The 21,807-nt window shown below is 41.8% G+C and overlaps 1 protein-coding gene across 2 annotated transcripts; it reads left to right on the forward strand.

Moving 5' to 3' along the window:
* The first annotated feature begins 2,263 nt into the window (after positions 1-2,263).
* On the forward strand, positions 2,264-20,871 carry znf219 (zinc finger protein 219). Of its 2 annotated transcripts, none has more exons than XM_067523201.1 (5): positions 2,264-2,422; positions 10,977-11,061; positions 11,323-13,660; positions 13,841-13,987; positions 15,626-20,871. In XM_067523201.1, the coding sequence occupies exons 3-5, from the start codon at positions 11,332-11,334 to the stop codon at positions 16,810-16,812; spliced, it is 3,663 nt and encodes a 1,220-aa protein (XP_067379302.1). In that variant the 5' UTR covers positions 2,264-2,422; positions 10,977-11,061; positions 11,323-11,331; the 3' UTR covers positions 16,813-20,871. The 2 variants fall into 2 exon arrangements, with proteins under 2 accessions (XP_067379302.1, XP_067379303.1); XM_067523202.1 differs by having other exon boundaries at positions 13,841-13,933.
* Positions 20,872-21,807: the final 936 nt, after the last annotated feature.

Raw genomic sequence — 21,807 nt, forward strand, 5'->3', positions numbered from 1 at the left:
GGCTGATCCAGGAGATATGTTCTGTGTCAGCAAAGACATTTGAATTTCCCAGCCAACATTTACCTTCACACAGTGTGCACACACATCACATTTAAATGTTAAATCCAAGGCCTTTTTGCTGAAAACACTGAGCCTCACAATTACCTGATATTTCTTCTGTATGTCAGGTAAAATACAAATACACAAAGGCAGCAGTTTTTCTTAAGTGGTGTCCGTCCTGAATCCCTATTATTGGAGAGAATAGAGGCAGTTAAAAGCGAGAGAATGGAGCAAACAAAATGTAAAGGTAAATAATTCTGCACTGATTATTTAACAGACTATTCAACTGGCTTTTGGTTGTTGTGATACACACTGCATCTAAATGTGTAACTCTCTTTGATAAAGGCTGAGAGGTGCTGGAAGTGGCGCGTGGGCTTTTCCACTCCACACGCATCCTGGCCCTACATACTGTAGATTTGACTCCCTGCTTTGCCCTGTTGTCATTTGCCCTCCTTCTGTACGCTTTCTGCAAGCGATGCATGAACATTTTACAGAGAAAAACAAAGTCTTTGTTGAACTCAGCAACTGAAACTTTAACATGCTGGGGCTGATGGAGAAGATAAGGCCTATGGCAAAGGTCTAATGAAAATATCTGAGATAAATCAAGAGCCAACTTGTTGAAATAACTTGTTCTAGACCAAGGATAATAAGATACAACTTGCAGTGAAAGTTTATATGGTTATGTGGTCCCATATCAAGATTGCAGATATGCAGTCACTTAGATATTAACTTGGCGCTGATATTGAGACTCACTTTTTGTTGATTGATCTGTAAGCAAGAAGTCTGAGGATCCTGAGACCTGCTATGAAACTATCTTCCTATCTCAGAAGTGTACAGGAACAAACTTTTTACTCACGATCCAGTCAGTCAGTTATAGTCAATCATTTCAACACCACCACATGGACTGGAATTTTAAAAAAAGGTGCTGGACACCAATTAAAGATTGTGCCTTCAATTAAAATTTAATGCTGCATGTTTCACTTTAACAGTAAACGTCATGCCAACTAACATAAATAGTCATACGCCAACTGAGAATAATCCACTTTTTTATGTAACTATAGTAGTTTCAAAGTCCTGAACAGTGGATGTTTGACCTCCACTGCGTTGAAGGATGCACAGATGTATTTGCAGAGTTTGACACTTAAGGGGTTTTCTTACTTAAGTGTTAGTTTTTCTCTTAAATCTGTGTTCAATATATCTACACTTGAGCATGATTTTGTGACATCAAATTTTGGAAGCCAATCACAATGCAGTATCCAACCTTTATTTTTGGAAACTTGAAGCCTCCGGTGTATTAAAAAACATTATTCCAAAAGGATTATAATGTGTAAGCAACAACATGCCAGCAATCTGTGTTTGTCAGCTTGTTCAGGCCAAATTGTGTCTAATGTTGTTTAAAACACTTGTGTTAGGGAACCACTATTAACTGTCTCCCATTATTGACTAATGGAATAATAGGACACATTGGTATCACTAGTAGTATTAAAACAAGCAGGTGCAGCCGATAAAAACATATGTCTTATAAGATCAAACTAATAGGAAAAAGCACTGAATGAGTACTTTTACTTTAAGCTCCATTAGTTGTAAATATCATGCCTTTGTTGATGGCATACTTTACATAAAGTTTAATCCGTGTTTTGTTTCCTAACTGATACAGCACTGATACTGTGCCTTGTCCACTTTTGCTATTTTTCATGTCTACCCTAGAAACCTTCTCATGGACCCTGATTGGTCCCCAGACCTCATGTTGGGAACCCCACATCCAAATATGTGCACTTTGTATCTTCCCATCCTCAGTGTGGCCATGTGCTTCCGGGGTGGCTCACCACAACGTTTAGCCTGCCTCTTGCCCCTGTCATCACTTCTAACACACTTAGTGTGAAACTTTCTTTTTCCCTTTTTTTACCCCCTCCACCCTCCCCCCAAAAATGTCTCTCCAAACTGTCAGCTACCAGCCACCCCAGATGCCATATTTAGGATCCGAATGTGAAGAGATGACAGCGTTGTAAAATGGTGCCTGTGCTGAGATTATAATTAACATTTCCAACCTACATCACTCTCCCTCCCACTTCTCCTCTGCTTCTTTCTATTCACTCACTCCTGTACAATAAATGGGAAAAATGCAAGAAGAAAGAAAAGAAAGGGAGAAGGAAAAGAAAGGGAGATGGAGGAGGAGAAGGAGGAGGAGAGAGTGTGTGTGTGTGAGAGAGAGAGAGAGAGAGAGAGAAAGGAGGTTGACCAAACGGAGGGAGGAGGGAGGGGGAAACGGCGTATGCTTGTATACAACCCTGATTTCCATTTTTTTCCCAACTCGTAATGTATTTAATTCAAGTGAAACGTAATCATGACGTGTCGTGTCATTAATCTCCTCGCCGCCTCTCCCGTAAGTACACTGAGTCTTTACTTTCAACATATATCCTATATCTTCATTTATCTAGTTACATTTTATCTAACACCATGTTTACATGTACACTTTTATGCATGGTGGCATGAAACACCGGTGATGAACCATTTCCGAATTTGTTGAATTTATTGGGACTGTTGCTGCATTTTTTCCACGAGCAACACACGGGATAATGGCCAATATAGTTGTTGTTGTTGTTGTTGTGTTTTATTTCTCAGGGCACTCTGATTTGTATGTTCAGTTTGGGTTTGAATGCGTGTGTGTGTGTGTACGCGCGCGCGCGTGTGCTTGCATGTGAGTGACTGGCATGAAGCATGTATGTAAGTATGTAACCGCGCGCTCCGGAGCACTTTATATGTGAGTGTGTATGTGTGTGTGTGTGAGAGAGAGTGTGTGTCATGTATGTAAGCCGGTGTATGTGCGCCACTGGCAGACATACATGTAGCCTCCGAGCCCTGTTGTAGCCGTGACATGACAAAAAGAGCGGAGAAATGCGTCGTTTTCTGAAAATTGTTCCAATAAGCAGCGGCTCGGTAGTGAAATAAGTCGGACCAATAAGTCAACTCGAAAATAAATGCGACTTTAAAATGGTTGCAAGTGCACGAAAAGTCACTCGGGCCGGTTTAAGATGTATAATGTTTTAATTTGCGGAACTTTAACCAAGTTCTGTTTGCTAGTGACCACGCGAGGAAAGCAGTTTTGAAATTAGGCAGCGCTATGACCTCTTCTTCTTTATCCCTCTTTAACCTCTCGGGGAAAACGACGTTTAACCACAAAAAAAAAAAAAAAAAAAAAAAAAAAAAAAAAAGTAGCTTTTACAAAAGAGGCACAAGTTCTCGGTGCGTAACGGAGGATTTCGATAAGCCGCAGACATATTCTCCAGGCGTAAAAGTGGATTTTTGCATGTTAGCAAGTTGATTTAAAAAGGCTGATTTGTAGGTTGATGCCATTAGCTTGACTAATTCTTTTGTTGGACACAGATTAGGCATTGTGTGTAGTGCATTGTTTTCGAGATAAGCACCGTCACTTTCATGAGCAATGTGCGCAGAAACGCACACACGGGCTGGTATTGTGTGTTATAAACGTTTTACTTTCTGCACCTTTTACTACAATGTTTACTACAACCCGTTTAGTTATCCTAACATCACCCTCGCTGTCTACGGGCTCAGAAAGTAGCATAGCAAGTGTGGCGTGCAACGTTGTAGCCGTGTGTGTGTGTGTGTGTGTGTGTGTGTGGGCAAAACGCGCGTTGCCAAATCGTATTTTGTAAAGATAAGTTGCCGGGTTTGCACCCCTGGTTCGAAAAATGTGCGTTTTGGGACACGATGTCGCTTTTTGGGACTGATGTCGGTTTGGGAGATTGGCAGAGGAGTCTAGATGAAATCCATGATGGCACTTTTTCCTCCCGTCCTCTCCCTGCTGCTCACTCGTCTTTTCCCCTCCCTTAATCTTTTGTATAGAAAATTTAAGAACAAAATGGAGCAGGGGAGAGAGCGATAGATAGACTGACATGACACACACACGCCACCCCCGACTTCTCCAAACTACATCCCACTGTTTATGATTTTTAATCGCGTTTTTTGGAAGCGGGATTGTGCGCGGACACCATCTGCGGGCAGGGTTAATCTCATTTTAGTGGGGGTGTTTATTAGTGCATTGTTTGTTGATGGTTATTTATTTCATTAATGTGCCTCTAATTGAGATGGCCGCGAGAGAGAAGAGGGGAAAGAGCGACTGAAAATGGTTGCACGTTATTGACGCACATCACAGGGGCGAGGAGGAAATTCCTCTTGAGATAAGGCGCAGACGTGTCATCTGGGTTGACCAAAGACACTCCCGTCGCCTTTTCTATATCCAATGGAATATGTTTAGGGATCCTGAAATGCCCTATTTTTCATATCCACCCAAAATGTCACACTTTCCAGAGCGTGTGCATAGTGGAAGTAGGTTGACATTGCTGGCTTGTCTTATAATCAGGGATGATCAAGGACCCAGGGAGGGTCCTTGAACTTCATCTTTTTTATTTATCATTTTTAAACATACACTTTCCGGAGTGCATAGACCTAAACTAAACATTCTATTAAAAAAAAATTCCCCACGCAAATTGAAAGCAGATGGAGAGAAACAGAGTACATTCTATACATTTTTACCAGAACTAGTGTTTTTCTTTTGGTTATTGCCCACTACACCACTTAGCTTTAACCGAAGCTGCCTATGTGCTGTCCAATCATTGCCACACAGAAGATTTTATCCAAACATTAAAGAATCACCTCTCTGTTGGAAAAGTATCCTCTACAGGCACTGTACTTTTTGATAGAAAATGATGATTTCATATTTCAACTAGTCATCAGAAGGCTACAGTAATAATTAATATAAAACAGTGGGAAAAGGATAAAAAGGGTCTAACAGTTTTGCTTTATTCAGACCTCTCTATGCTTGTTGTATTCAAGTAGTATCCTCCTCCTCCTCCTGCTCCTCAACCATTAACGCTTCCTCCTCCCCATCTTTGTACATACTGTACTCTACTTGAGGGGGCACATACACCCCATCCAGGTGGCTCTTAGAGAAGAGATTGCATGTGAGAGAGAAAGAGAGACAGAAGGAGAGAGAGAGTAAAAGGAAGAGGAGTGTAGCACCAATCAAGGCTTCTGATTGATATAATTGGGTCATTAGTGCGCTGCGGGAGAGGCACCTGCTTGCCCTCAGTTAGGGAGAATCTACTGCATTGTGACATTTTGAGACTGTTGAGAGTTCTGCTGGCTGCTCGGGATTAGTGTGTATTTAGAGCATCAGGGCCTCACTTAAATAGTGCACCACTTGTGCCACTTGTATTGAGTTTTCAAACCAGGTTCAAAGAAATTATTAAATTGTAAGTGGACAGGTAGACACTGACGTTAATAGTCCCAACTGTAAATGTTTGACAACTAATATGGGATCATTGTTTTGGGAAGTGGGTCACGGCAGCAGTAAGACGGCCCCACTGTGATCCAAAACTGGGGTTCAAGCAAAAGTAAGACCAGTGGTCCAACCATCAGGAGATGTTGAGCAAGAGGAGACTACAGCTTAGTCAGAGAGAAAGGCAGAAGGTGCTAAGATCAGTGTACAAAACAAGTGTATGTCAGGTGGTTGAAATACATTTATGGCTTCGTCACACAATTTTATTGATGAAATTCACAATTCGACATTCACGCTCACTTTACACAGAAATTAACAAAGTCGACGGAGGTGAGAAAGTAAGGCAACGTTCTCATCTTACCCTTTTCCCCCCCATTCTTCACACAACTGTCAACCTTGTGCAACACTACGAATGGAAAGTCTGAAATGGGAGAACAAATAAAGGCTGTCCAAAATTGTGTGCCGTTATCCTCCATATTGCATCTCACTCCTCGCTATTTATAAACACTTTTTCCTTCCAAATGTTCAGCCAGTGCACAGCAGTTCTCTTTGAGTATACACTCATGTTTAGACTCAAATCCCTGCGTGCTCATGTGAATGATATAATGTGATACACATATTCCACAAGGAGGTCACAGTGTGGGGTCAGTGTCCCTGGGGCCTGTTGGTAGCTGGTGTCTTGTTCAAGGAAGATGGTTGTTGCTGATGAAAGGGTTGGAAATTTGTTTTTTTAAATCTATATTCATCATTTGACTGACAGCTTTTAGTATAAATTTAGATTTTTGATGAGAAAAAAAAACATCAGGTAAGTGTTTGTTTCACCTGTGAGATGCATGATTGCTCTCTTCCTTTGCTTTTTCCCCCTCTCAGCCCCTGCAGGTGATGTTCCGTGTGCACAGTTAAGTCTTTTAAGTTAAGTCATATCCCAGTGATTTGCTTATGACATTTGCATGCTCCAAAGAAATTCTTTTTACAGCTTCAATCTTGTAATCCTATATCAGACAAGTCAGTGAGCGCTTCCACTCATTGCTTTAGACACAGCGCGGCCTGCGTGACTCGGAGCCAGGGCCTAGTTTCTCTGCTGAGATGCTGTGATGTTTTCCAACGTTCTAATTCACTCGTTTAGCTCTGCCACCGTCACATTGCTCCCTGATCAGCACTTTACAACTACATGGAAGTGTCTGTTCATGCTCTCCACTGGTGGAGTAAGGACTTCATTCAGAAAGAGCAGGACGTGTCTTGTAAAGCAACAACTTGAGAAGAGAATAGAGGTAAAGCTGCGTGTAGAGTACGAGAAATGAAGTAGTAAAGTTAAACAGGAAGAAAACACATCAGTGCTTTTCTTTCACTTTTTTGCTTAATGTTTCTAGTGGCCTCCTCAACTCTAGGAAGGAATGAAAGAGCGGAGGACAGACTTGGCATCTAAGGCCACATATAGCATGTTCTCACAACTTTTCTTCAGCTTGCTTACAAAATGTCTACAAGGGTCAGCCCTATGTCAGTGTATTGACATTTGATGGGCACTGTTTCCCAGCAGTAATCTGTATGCCTGAAGTTTTGTTTTTGAGGCAGGCCCTGAATAGCATTGCTTTCCTTCTGAGAACAAACTGATAAATGGATAATGTTCTGTACAAGTAAGTCATATTTTTACAGTAAGTTTTGGAGATGTTACTCGATCACCAGAGGAGCTGAAGATGAAGGGAGAGGGAGAGTGCAAGCCAGACTAAGTTGGAGTGAAACAGGGGGGTTCAGGGAAAGGTGAAGTAAAGGAAATGAATACCGTCTGCGGGGAAGTTTGCCACGTGACCATGTGATAAAAACCACAGGTCTGAATTATACTGTACCACACACAAAGCGGACTCCCCGCTATTCCTCTCAGTTGTTCGCTCATCTTCTCTTTCATATGCTTTTTTGTTTGTTATGTGGTCAGTCTCTCATACACCCACTTTATCCCCAAAGGACACCTCACCTCACACACACTTCATCACATGAGAGTTCAAGCAATGCAGCAGGAAGAAAGACACAGTTGTAAGGATGCACAAACACACACACACACACACACAGTCAAGACGTACAGTGCACAGCCTCCAGATACACACTTTATTTTACCTTGAGGCGCAGGCCTGAGACCTTGACGATTCCTATTTTTAGGTACACGGAGGAGGATGTGCAAAGGCAAAAAACAAAACAAAACAACAACAACACAAAAGGAGCTGCTGTGTATCTTTTTATACTTCTTAGTGCTCCTACAGGGCAGTGGCACCCAAACTGGGGTCCGAGCTACTGTAGAGGTCATAAAACAAATTGGAAGGGTCATGAGGTGATTAAGAAATCTGAAGAAAATGTATTGATGCTACAGAAACAGATGCCTTATTTTTTCTGCCTTTTCTTAAGCAAATCCCAGAAATACTCTAATATGCAAACAAGGCAAGTAGGCATTGTTTGGCAATAAAGGTGTACAAATTAATACACAGCATATAACTCGTATTCACACTTGCATCATTAATGTAAAGTTGAGCAGACATAGTACTTCTAGCCCACGCACTGTTAAAAGCAGTAAGTGAAAGGTGCTCACACCCTCACGTTTACAATTATTATGTGTAGAGTGCCGACACGTACAAACCTGCTCTAACTGCCTTCACATTCAAACTGTACCATTCAGATCTTATTTACACAATGACTTTTAAACCCTCCAAAAATAAACTTGTTTGAACATATTGCGCTCCTGGTCCCCTGGCAGGTGATGTGATGCATGACTCAGCAGCCCCCCACACCCCCTCCCATTTTTCTCTACACTCACCTTGTGACATGAGTGAGGAAGGGAGGGAGTAGTTATCAGTATTTAAAGAGCGGTCATTTAAGAAAAGAAAGGTGGCTCCGTCATTAAAACTAATTCTCAGGTAAGATAATTTCAAATCAGCTATCACAGCCCCCACAAGGTTACGCTGCAATTACTGTAATGACATCATCATGACAAGAGAAGGATATGCTTTTAGCATGTGAATTGCAATGTTGTTGCATTGCTGCACACACACTACAAATTTCTGATTCAAAGAATTGAATAATTTTGTTGGATCACATTTGCTCCTAGCGTTAAAATGATATTGTTGTGGTAAACTTCAAGATTTCTCCTCCTCTCTTCCCCTTGTAAAACAGTCTTCGTCATACAGTATTCACATCCTTTAAAATAGCCAGTTAACACCTTGAGGAGTACGTGCACAATCCATTTGTGTGCAGTTCCTGAGTGCAATTTGCAGTTTGGAAATGAATTGCATTTGCTGATAATGTGAACAAATGTGTCTCCGACTGTGTCCGGAGGTGGTTTAGTTTACTGGTTCTTCAATATGTCTCTTGGTTCATTTACACCTGGGTTTTATATGTTTCTCCAACACCTGATTTCGGTCCCTTAGTGGCTCCAGATCTCTTCCCTGCATCTTTCGAGGCACCTTATCTCCCTCTCTCTATCTGTCCAAATTTTCTTTATTGGCACGGCAGGGCCAGTGGTTGGCGACAGCCACCGTCACGGTGGAACAATGCATTGTGATGGTGATATTCATATGATAATTCCATCAGACTTAACACGGCTGCAGATACATTTAGATAGCCACTCGGCTTATTTTCTCCTTTTCCTTTCTGTAACCTCTCTGCCTGTGTGGATGTATATTTTTCTGGGTTGACTGTTCAACTGATTTCTAAATCTGTTGTTCTCTTTCCATGTTAAGCCCCAGCCTGACACACCACCACTCTGATTTCTCTCCTATTCTCTGTTCCACCACGTCTGTCTCTTTACCCTTTCTATTTTTCTCTCCCCGTTTCCGCTCAACACCATGTTGGCAATCACATTAAATCATTTTCATTCACATGGCTTCTGACAATGTTTTTTTTATGCTGCCCAGTTTATAACTGCACTGTATGTTTCCCTCTGTCTCTCTCTTTCTTTCTCTCTGTCTGCCTCCTTTCTCATTTTTGCTCTTCGCCATGTTGGCAGGGCCCAATCTACCAGCTGATATCAGCATTCCCTGGCACTCTGCCAACTGGCAACACTGCAGGAGAGAAAGAAAGAGAGAAGGAGAGAATGAAAGAAAATTAGTGAATAATAGACGGAGGGAGGGAGCGAGAGCATGAGAGGGGGATGGGAGGAGTATGAATCAGGGAGAGAAAGAAAGACAGAAAGAGAGAGGAAGACAGGGATAGAAAGAGAAATAATGGTGGATTAAGAAAGGATTCTGTGAGTGTGTGTGTGTGCATGTGTGTGTGTTTGTGTGTGCATGGCATGTGTGTTAATGTGATTGATATGGTGTGATATCCCTGTGAGTCATAGCTGAGCTAAAATGTCAACTGGCTACATGAGAATCTCTTTGTCATCCAGGCTCAGTGACACACACACACACACACACACACACACACACACACACACACACACACAATTCCAACAGATCATATAAACACATATGTGACAATACTGGCGCATGAACACAAATATGGGCGACACACCTGCGAACACAGATGTTCCATTGTTTTGCCACAGTGATTGATGACCTTTTGTTTGTGTTGTGGGTGCCTCTGCTGCTTCTCAACTTCACCAAATGATGGACAAAAAGAGCCGATATGCATAAATCCAGTCTAACTGATGCAAACTGCTGTGCACTCAAATTATTTGGGGGTGCGTGCAAAAAGGCTTGTGTGTTCAATATGGTGTATATCACACTTTACATTTTAGCTGACTCTGTTATCTGGGCTGATGGTTGCAGTACAGTAAACACAACAGAAGAATAAGCTTACATCTATACATTACGTAAACAAGTAACCATGACTAAGCAGTGTATGGGTCAAAGCCCCCCCCCCAGCCAGGCAGTAGATTTAAGAAAAATTGCTGAGCATAAGTGCATGCACACTGTAAGTAAACATGTTGGTTTTGCATACATATGTGTGCACAGTCCTGATTTAGGCAAAAAGCTGCTACTGTGTACAGGAAGGGTGTGTGGGGAAGTCAAAACATTGCGCGCCCATCCTGTTTGGGACAGTCCATGTCCTGTGGTGGTGCCCTTAACTTCTAAACACACACAACACACATGCAGATACATGCTGATGCACATTCACATGCCGATTAATCATCCCATATGTGCTAACAGTATGCTGGAGTGCACTGTGAACACATGCAGGAGGCATAACAGGTGCACACCTGTTACACATTCAAGCGCATGAATACACCTACGTAGGCTGAGGAGTAATTGAAGATCAAATGAAGATTTGTCTTTGTACCTAACATTTACATGCATTAAAACATATTCAAGACAGCGCTATAATGAGTCTGCATTTGATTATCTGCTGTTAGAATTTGTGGTGGAGTACATTCAGAGATATTCTGTGCAAATTTGTTTTAATCCTGTTTGAAAAAAATCTTCTACCTGCAGTTCATTGCTCTATATTTCAGTAGCTTTGACGCCTACACTGACACTGATATTGCTAATTTACCTAAAGCCTTTTGTCTGATAATAGCTTCAATGAGTTTATTTTATGTAGCAAAAACTTAATTGTAGGATCATTGTCAGACTCTTGATTGCAAATAACTCAAATTTATTCAAATTTTGTCATCTCACGGTAATCACACACTTTTTATTTTTGTTTTCGTCCCCAGAATATTCAAGGAGGAGGCTGCCACAGAAGTGTGTCCCCTGTCAGTCGAGACACTAAAGAATGGCATAACATCACACATACTGCTGGTAAAACTGTTCTCATACAAACACTCGTATACACCACAGATTATATTCATTATGGTATAAATTATATTCATACGCAGACCTATATATAAATTGTACAAAAGAATTACTGTTTTCCAGAGCTGGTCATGATTATGTTACAGTTACGGATAATAACTGTACTCACAAGATGCAAATTTAACCTTTCGTCTAGGATTTTAAACTCACCTAAACTCATCAGTCCTACTCACTACATCTTTCTCTCCTTTTTTCTCTCTTTTGTAGTAATAGAGTATGGATTCTCCACCAGAATGTGTGTTGTCTCTTTCTTGTGAGCAGCCCCAGTCTCCCCCAACATTGCCGTCCCTGGACCATAGCCCACAGGCCTCCTCTCCTCACACCCAGATTTCTCTACCTGACAGCCCTGTTATCCTACCCATTCACAGTCCTGAACCTTCCCCTCAGAGCTCGACAGACACGACGCCTTATTTCCCCCTCTCTCCCTTCCCCCTCCATGAGGAAAATAACAACAACCATGATGTTGATGAAGAAGATGACGATGAAGGGCTGGATGGAGTTCCTCCATCCCCGACCCCGGCAGTGGCTTTGTTCCCAGGAGGCGGGGGACAAGAAGCTGGATGCAGCCCATGTTTGGATACATCTCCACCGGCAACACCATCAGCACCACTGCTTGGGTTTGGAGCCCTGGAGCTGGCCCTCTCTTCAGGGCAGAGTGGAAATTGCAATGACGAGCTAGATCTCCAGCTGTTCCAAAAAGATACTGTTACTAGGGCAACACCTGGAGTGGGAGGGGCCTCGTCAGGGCCTGCACTCAGATTTCCCTGTCACGTATGCGGAAAGAGATTCCGATTCCAAAGTATTTTGTCTCTGCATGCTCGAGCTCACAGTCTAGACAGGGACCGCAGAACATCAGCCCTCTACCAAACTGGACTTCCATCTGCACCCCTTAAGCAGCATGCCAAGGCCCAACAGAATCACAAAGACATAATCCAGAATCACAGAAGTCACACAAGCAAGAGTTTACTGTCAGGGTCTCTGGTTCAGCATCTCACAGAAGAAGAGGATGTTGATGGTGATATTAAAAGTCTAGATGATGGCCTACAGACAGACCACAACCCAAATTTTCTACTGGATGACAGCACAGCATTGACACCTCCACTTACAGAGGACCCTGTTTCTGTGACCTCTCTCTTTTCTTCTACCACTGGGGAGTGTGTGTCTTCTTCTAATACGCCTACGTTTCGCTGCCATGCCTGCAAAGGAAAATTCCGCACGGCTTCAGAGTTGGCACGCCACGTCCGCATTCTCCACAACCCATATAAATGCACTCTTTGTACTTTTTCTGCCAGCCAAGAAGAAATCTTGGCATCCCACTTACAGGAGTGCCACCCGTCCCCTGATGTACCTACTCTGCCACCAGCCTTCAATTCCAGGCCCATCATTGCAACCCCTGATACTCCTGTGCCAACCCCAACCCATACTCCAGCCCCAACCCCAAGTAACCCACAGATGACATCTGCCAGTACAGCGGCTGCGTCCTCCTCACTGCCTGCATTTCGCTGCGATACTTGTGGACAGCGGTTCACCCAGTCTTGGTTCCTGAAGGGACACATGCGAAAGCACAAAGATTCCTTGGACCATAAGTGCCAGGTATGTGGTCGTGGTTTCAAGGAGCCTTGGTTCCTCAAAAATCACATGAAAGTACATCTCAACAAGCTTGGGCTGAAGGCTGGGCTGGGAAGCCTTGGGGGACCGGGAGGTATTGAGCAGCAAGCCAAAGGCTCGGTGAGTAATCAGTCTCTCAACGCTCTCTACTCTAGCCTCCTTCTGGCCCAGCGAGGAGGTGGCAGAGGTGGACAAGGAAGATCAGAGAGGGACACTGGAGGCAGAATGGGGATGAGCTCAAGCAAGTCAGCAATCCTGGGCTACCTGGGCTTGCCCAATGATGGCAGTGGTGCCAGCTGCATGGAAAGACTTCAAGCAGTAGCTCAAGTGGCAGAGATGGGAAGCGGTGGTAGTGGCAGCATTGGGGGATCAAGTGGAGGGGACTCGGGAAGAGGAGCGGGAACAACTAGAGGCACGGGTGAAAATACAGCATCAGTATCTGAAGGGGAACAAGCAACCTGGTGGCAGCTGGTTGCTCGCAGTCTGGCAGTTGCTCAGCAGCAGAGGCCCCACCAGCGAGGCCAGCATCAAGGTCAACGAGTCCAAGGTCGGAGCTCTGTTATCACTGAGGTCGACCAAGTCAGAGCCTATCTCGGAGGATTGGATCCAAGAGAGGAATCTGGAGGCGCAGGAGGGCCATGGGAATGCCCTGACTGTGGAAAGCTGTTCCGCAGTCTGCAGCAGGTGGTGGTTCATGCGCGCGTTCACACTCAGAGGCCCCAGAAAGGAAGTGGTGCTGAAGAGGATGGGAGTAGTAGCAGTAGAGGAGCAGGGTTGGGAAAAAGAGGCAGCGGTGAAGCGAGACAAGAATCTCAGCTACACAGTGTTGGATCCCAACAAACAGGAGAAGTGCGACAAGAATCAAAACTGCACAGTGGTGGATCGCAACAATCAGGAGCAGCTACGGGGTTTCACTCTATCATCTCAAGCTTCAAAGGTACAATCACATACACTTCTACTTTGTCTTTTGGGTTGTGTTTGTTTGCTCACATGTAATAATGTTATTATCACGAGAGTATACAATTTTCATGGTGCTTTTCTGTAAATAGAAGCTCTCATGGGGCACTTCATACCAGCTGCTATCTTTACATTTCCCCCCTCTTTTCTCCACTTGCAGGAGAAAATGGCTTGACAGCAATCTCTTCCATACCTTCAGTTCCCACCAGGGAGCGAGTGCGTGGCAGAGGGATAAAAGACTGCCCCTACTGTGGTAAAGCATTCCGCTCTTCACACCATCTCAAAGTGCACCTCAGAGTTCACACAGGTGAGAAACTGCTGTGAGTTTAACAAACCACATTTACTTTCTTAACCTTTAAAATTCCCTGGAAAGGTTTTGTTGAGCATCCTCGCACTACCTTTGTCTTTTTCACACATCCACCCCAGAGAGCTGGCCAGTGCTAATCATAGCCCCACACTGCAGGCAACTAAGCGGCTCCAGTGGAGCAGCTCCTAGTTAAGTGTCTTGCTCAAGGGTATATTAACGTTAGTTTTTTTTGTGGGAAATTCAAGTCACTTCAGGGATTAAAACTAGTAAAACAGTAGATTGGAAAAATCACTGTCATAAAAGTTCTTTCACTAGATTGTAGCCTCACAACAAGAAAAGTACAAAATCATTGTAGTCCTTGTAAGTTAATAGCACTGCTTTTTCTTTAACTTGATTTGTCTAACTCTGAACCGCATATAAATACCAGATTAGCATATTTTTAGATATTGTATAACTCTTATGTAAACATCATGGGGATAAGGCTCACAGATTTATATATAGCATAACTATAATTTAATTTTTTTTTAAAGAAGTTCTTAAATTTACCCTAAATCCTTTATATATTTGTCTGACCTTATAAATGAAATACTGGACAGTCAACAAGATACTTTCCAACATCTTCTACCAGGCTTTTCTCAGACTTACAAAACACAACAATAATTAAAAAGACCTCATACTGAATATCTGGTGACAAGTGAGCAGGACTTTAATGAAAATTGGAAACTCTTACAGCACTCACTCACATTTTTAATTAGTGATCCATATTCATAAGACTTTATCAGCATGACTCATTGTCATTTTTTATTATTTGCGTTTGCTTGATGTATTTGATCAAAATGAAGACCCCGCTTCCAGATTTGAGATGCCACCAATCTTCAGCCACTGGTAACTGAAGCTCATTGAAGTATTTCCAAGACAGTAACCAACATGCATTCAGTGAAATCTATTTAGTATTGCCGTCATCCACCACTGACAAGACAGATCGGATCACAGCTATATTATTCACACACTATTGCTTCTCTTTGCCATTTAGTGATTACCACATGGTCAGTAATTTAGGTGAAGTCATCAAATTATAATAATTCTCTCTTGGTGTTACTGCTGTCTTGGGAATATTGTTGCCTCTCGGGATTTTTATCCCATCATCATTTTCGCTACACCAACACAATGTAATTGTTTATGTCTGTATGTAGATTTGCATTCATAAATACAGCTATGTTCTGCTTTTGTAATTGTTTTTTTGTTTCTGTGAATAAAATCATTTGTGCTTTTCACACACATATCCTGCTGTTGATATGCCTCCAGGATGATCCTCTTTATCATTGCCAGCCGTGTAATGTTTAATCATTGATGAAATACTGCCATCTCCCTTTAAAATGCGCAACTACATCTCCCACTCAAACTGCTCGAAGGATCTTATTTGGGAGTTTGCAAATCATTGCTCACTAAATATAAGTGCTGGCAATTTCACAATAAATGGTTGTGTTTCAGGTTATTAAATGTATTTTTTCACCTTCCCAGGCTGTCATAGTTTCATTCATTTCATTCGTTTCAGAATTTAGAAGACCTAGTTCAGCATCAATATTTGTGTCCAATGCCAATTTTCCAATATAATTTTCTTAATCTTGTTTTCTCTAGGTGAGAGACCCTACAAATGTCCCCACTGTGACTATGCGGGTACCCAGTCAGGCTCGCTGAAATATCACCTCCAGCGACACCACAGGGAGCAACGCAATGCCTTGTCTGCCTCCTCCTCCTCTTCCACTGGTCTTACCTCCACTATCAACAGTTTGACCTCTGGAACATCTGGGCTGGTAAAGCAGCGGCGAGCCCAGCTCAACCACTGCCCAGTCAGCCGGGGCTCATCTGACATCCCCTCCTCTCGGTCAAGCCAGCAGTCCTGGCTGCTGGGTCTTCCAGACCAGCGAGAGCATCGGAAGGCCTTGGCAACTCTAAGGGATGTTGACTTGGAGACCCAGTACAGGTATCTATCAGGGGTCATGGGGGCCCTTTACCAAGGTGGAATGGAAGGAGGTTGGATTAGGGAGTCTCCCCCACCAAAGGTCCCTAAGGTGTCCCGGCGTAAGCCCCTTACTACAAGCCGAATGGTTCAGTCATTGAGTGACAAGGAAGGGCCTGCACCTTCAACTCAACAAGGTGGGTTTGAACCACTGGACCTGTCCCGCCGTCCCTCACCTGGCCTCGGAGGGATGGAAGAAGATGGTGTCATGAGTATAAGGGAAGGAGGAGGTGTTGGTAGTGACGATAGCTCATCATCCGGGGTCAAACTGAGCCAGTGTTTGTTCTGCCCTTTCCGTACATCTTCAGGAGAGCTTATGGCCATGCATCTTCAGGTCAACCACACAAGTAAGTCTAGGCGCAAAAGAGGCTCTTTGGCCACCTTGGATGATGATAGAGCCCCAAAAGCTACTAAGCCCCAAACAGATCACTCTGAACTTGATTCTATGGGGATATGGAGGCACGTAAGTGAGGCTGAGTTCCAGGTACCCTTGGGAGAATGGTCCTCAACACAGGCCCAGGCCCTGAATGGGCTCTCTAGGGCAAAAACAGAACATCTAGATGACATTCTTGACCACCCAGATTCAAATGTGGCTTCAGTATCCAATAGTGTAAGAGACAGCCTGGCTCTCAAGGATAAGATGGAGGGGGAGGAAGAAGAGCAAGAGAAGGAATTGGATGAGAATTTGGAGAACAGCAGTGTAGAAGATTCGCAAGACCGTGATCTGAGGATGTCTCTTGCTCTTTCACCAGCCTTGAACTCCAACCACATGGTGAGAGACGAGGAAAGGGTCTTAGCAGATTAAAATGATTTAGGATGATACCATTTCAATTGAGGAGTTGGCTTCAGTGTTTTCAACTGCATTTGCCACAAAAGAGAATGGGTGGGAAGCTTTGCAGAGAGAAAGAGGGATAGGTTTGAATTAAGATTTGCCCTTTTATACTTTAGTTTCTACAGAGATGTGAGGAGTCTTGAAAACAGCCACTTCACAACTGTTGTTCCCAACTAAATGATTTGTCCCCTTAAGTTTTGACAGTGTGGCCTACCACAAAACACACTAAACTTCCTTTCAAACAGAGCATGGATGCATTTTTCCAGAATTTTGTAGGCCACTTTTTCTATATTTTTTTTAAGCTTCACTCAAAGATAGGTTTTGAAGATGATCTCCTACTTGATAAAAGAAACAAATAGATTTAAGGCACATCCTGCATCATTCCAAGTTAATAGTGGATTGTTTATCTCAGACTACTATACTGATCAAGTCGAAGCCAGCTGTGAGATGCCTGATGGACCATAGAACAGTTTGACACCTTAAACTTTAAGTACTTCTTCAATTGACACAAATATTGAGGAAAGTATAATCTAGGAAAGTTTCATGGTGTGAACCTCAGCTAAGCTACAGTATTTGATGTTAATTTAATGCATGAGGTAACTTGCAGGCTGTGTACTTTTTCTCAATTGTATATCACTGCCTCATTTGTCCGAAAAGTGTTTCTAGATAACGTCCTAACAAAATACAGAAAGAAAAGTTTGTAATATTTTGTTTTCTTTTTGAGTTAGTGCCTGTTTGTGTGTTGTCAAGGGAGTCTTTGATATTCCTGTGAATCAAGGCTCTGATAGGTGATTCATTTTATCTGACTATACAGTTTAAACAATTTAAGTACAGTATATTTGTTAAAAGTGGGTCTAAGGTGTTGTGAATAGTTAAGTTGTAAAAGAAATGCTACATCGTAGTGTGATAGCCTTGAGAGAAACGACAGAGATTTGTGGCTCAGGTTGAGAAGAAATTAACTACAACAAATAAAGTTGACATACTTAAGGTAATATGTGATGAAAGTGGCCAAAGGCTGAGTAATTAACAGGGGTCACAGTTCAAAATTCAGTGTTTACAATGGTGCTGAATGCAGGTTGCAGTTGCCAAGGCAACCCAAGGTCATCGTAGATGTGTGCAAAAGAACAAAACATAGAGCGGGAGTCAGCTTGAGGGCTGTAGGGACATTGCTTGAGCCCCCAAACACAATCAACTGGCACATCCTTTTAAAGAGACTGAGACTTAGCAACTGTGTCCAAAAAAGAACAATTTTGTTTTTCTCCACGGGAGATAAGATACAAGGTAGAGAATGAAAAAGAAAGCAGTAACCCTGCCAAACAGGACTAAATCTGAGAAGCAAACTGTACACTTTGGGGGTATGGTTTCTTTTAGACGAGTAGATTCCCTCTCTTTTTTTATAAGAAAAGAAAGACAATGGTAGGAATTATTATTAAAACACTAACAAATGCATAGACATCCCAGTAGAATATGTGTAGCTTTTGTAAAAACAATAAAAAACAGACTTTTGTTTATTTTCATTTCAAGATGCTTACAGAAAAAGGTTATCAATATAGGTAATTATTGATTATAATGTTTGTGAGCTAAGACTAGTTGGAATGTCTATACAGAGCACTGTGCAAGGTTTGAGTTTCCAAAGTAGTTGTTCTTATTTTGACTTTATCGATAGACCAAACGTTTATTCAATGGAAGTTGTCACTTTCTGTTGTTGTTTAAAATGTGTAAAGCTGTGGTTTCTTCAGATTTACCCCATCAATTAGCGAAATTGGTCACATCCGATGATCAAACATCCAACCGTTGAACTGGTTGTTAAATAAAGTTCAAAAATCAAAGTGTTTGTGCAAAATAATCCCATCTTATCATGAATTCTTATGGTTTGACGAGTATTTATGAATCAAATATGAATGTGAGGCAGTAATATCTCCTTCTACTGGTTAACAACCATTATTTATCTACTTTGACTACTATTTGATGGGGTATACTATGATTGCAACCACACCTTAATGTGATTAATGTGTTTGAGTTCTTTTTTTAGAGCACCTTATGAGTTTTGTAGTGAAAAGTCCCTTAGTGGTGTCTCCTTAACAACTACTGTCAATGCCACCGTGCCTTCTGTTTCAAGCACTTCCTGGTGTATTTTGTAAAACTCACCAAAAGCACTTAGCCTATATCTACTCACTCTCTTTCCTTTTCTCTGTCCTCCCACTTCCTATCCTTCTCCCCCTTTATCACCTCGGTCCAGATTCATAATCTTTTTCTTGTGTGTTAACATCCTGGCCCTGCTCTCCAGGGGGAAATTGTTTTCACACCAGATTTTTCCCCTAGTCTTCAGGCCCATTTCGGCCTTAAACAAGGTCACTAGGCCCTTTTACAATCTAGTATGGTTAGAGTGAGTGGACTACCTAAACTTTAGACAAGTAAAAAATTATTAGAAAAGTAGGGTTAGGATAATTTTGGTCTTTATACTAACCCTTGGTAAACCAAAGCCCAAGTCTAAGACTAATCAATTATGTATTTAATCTTATGATGTGCCAAAACATGTCCAATGTGACGCTAAAGCATGTATCAACTTAAGGACTCATATTGATTCTCCAGCCCTCTCCTTTTCCTCTCTTTTTCATCCCATCCTCCCTCCTTTTCTTCTTCTCGTGCTTGCTCTTCCTCCATGTCCTTCTCTTGTCCGTAAACTGTCTATCTCAAGCACCACTTGAAGGTGACGTGTACTATCTGGTATTGAGGCCTTTATTAGAATTTTATTTCAGTTTGTGTGGTGTTTGTTCAATGCCGTTGAGATGGAAAAATGCTCTTCTTATAATGATAATTATTATTGTTTTGGCATTATGGTAAAAAAAACAACAACAAAAAAAACAAGAGAAATGTGTTGTTGAATGTTGTACAGATAGCGCTAGAGATGTTGTGTTTTTTTAAAGAGAGCGCAAACCTGAGTGATGGTCCCCTCTACCCCTCCCACCAGCAGATCGGAATAAAACAGCTTTCCAATCATTTAAAATTCCCTTAGTGATAACAGATTTTCAAAGTAAACCCTTTGTCTTAGTAGTGTTGTCCCTGGAGGATTGAATGTAAAAAGGAGCTTATGACTCCAACTCCATTCCCAAAATTATTGCATAGAAAGTTAAATCCTCTTTGAAAGCAGCACTTGAACCAGTGATTTGACTCTTTTGAAGGTATATTTTGATTTGGGAGCCTACTTACTAAGAGTTACACAAACACACAGGTGCCTTTGTATGTTCATAAATATGTTTATCATTGACTTAAACCTATTAGAGCTCCCATGTACTTAAGGGATCAGAAGAAGCACCATTTAAAAAGCATTTTAATACGTCTTTACATTTTTCCAAAGATGAAAAGTTGGTCTACACAAACGCCATAAAGTTGTTCACTTCTGGTTTTGTGTGCCATCAACCACAGAACACGATTATCAAAGATCATTTGGTATTTAAAACAGCTTTAAATTTTAATAATCATAGTTTGTGTTCTTGTGAAAGTGTTAGAGAAAGTTCTGCAATGAAGGTTCGTTTCTCTACTTTTGATAGGAGAAATCTGTTAACTGAGCAAAACAATGGTTGGCTGACTTTATCAAGTCATTGAAAAAAAACATACAAATGGCATCTTAGATTTGTTTGACTGAGTTAAGTGGGGGAAAAAAGATCCACAAACGTTCACGTTTGCATGTGCTCTGAATACAATATGTGATTTTTCAAACATACAGTATTTGAAAACTGCAGCGTAGGTGTATCTTCTGATGCTGAATCCCAATATTTTACCAAAAGGACAAGGTTAGCTCCATAGGTATCAGATAAGTAAAGTTCAGATGTACAGTATTAATAGGTGACATTTGTAAGGTGTTAAACCTTGGAGAGGTGAGGGGACCATACTGAGTTTGGGCTCTTGTGTAGTTGACTGCCATTGCAGTGAGGGAAAACTGATCTAACATAGTAGTGACTAATATGACTTTGTGGACAGATAAAAAAAAATAAAACACATTAGAAATAAATAAACACAAAATAAACTAAGTCTGTCTTGTGTTCATGTCTCTCTACACTAGATGACACTTAAAAGTTCATTAATATACAACCTCAAATCCCCACAAATTGGGAGGATGTGCAAAACATACATAATAACAGAATACAATGATTTGCAAATCTCATAAAACTATATTTTATTCACACTAAAACATAAACAATATATCAAATGTTGAAACTGAAAATGTATTACCATTTCATGGAAAATATTAGCTCATTTTCAATTTGATGGCTGCAACACATCTCATAAATGTTGGAATAGGGTGATGTTTACCACTGTTTAGCATCCCCTATTCCCCATCCCCCTAAGCTACAGTACACTGTTTTGATGGATGCAGTATGTGGTTTAGCATTGTCTTGCTGAAATATACAAGTCCTCCCCTGAATAAGACATCGTCTGGATGGGAGCATATGTTGCTTTTCACCATTGATGTTGTCTTTCCAGATGTGTAAGCTGCCCACACCATTGGCACTGATGAACCCTCATAACATCAGAGATAAAGGCTTTTGGATTGTCTGCTGATGACAAGCTGGATGATCCCTCTCCTCTTTAGTACACAGGACAGGGCATCCATGGTTTCCACAAAGAATTTCCAATTTTGATTCATCTGACCACAGAACAGTTTTCCATTTTGTCTCAGACCATTTTAAATGAGATTTAGCCCAGAGAATGTGGCAGCATTTCTGGATCGTCTTCACATATCGCTTCTTCTTTCCATGATACAGCTTTAACTTACAATTGTGGATTGCACAGGGAACTGTGTTCACAGACAGTGATTTCTAGAAGTGTTCCTGAGCCTGAGTCCAGTAGAAAATCAGCCCTGTTTTTAATGCAGTGGCGCCTGAGGGCCCAAAGATGTTGTGCATACAGTTTTGACCTTTGGCCTTGTCCCTTGCTCACTGAGATTTCCTGATTCCCTGAATCTTT

Source organism: Channa argus, chromosome 12 (assembly GCF_033026475.1).
Source record: "Channa argus isolate prfri chromosome 12, Channa argus male v1.0, whole genome shotgun sequence".
NCBI classification, from domain to species: Eukaryota; Metazoa; Chordata; class Actinopteri; order Anabantiformes; family Channidae; genus Channa; species Channa argus.

Coding starts and splice junctions, on each gene's coding strand:
- znf219 (XM_067523201.1), top strand. CDS start 11,332: ATGGATTCTCCACCAGAATGTGTGTTGTCTCTTTCTTGTGAGCAGCCC. Junction 13,661..13,840: donor TATCATCTCAAGCTTCAAAG/GTACAATCACAT, acceptor CTCCACTTGCAG/GAGAAAATGGCTTGACAGCA. Junction 13,988..15,625: donor GCACCTCAGAGTTCACACAG/GTGAGAAACTGC, acceptor TGTTTTCTCTAG/GTGAGAGACCCTACAAATGT.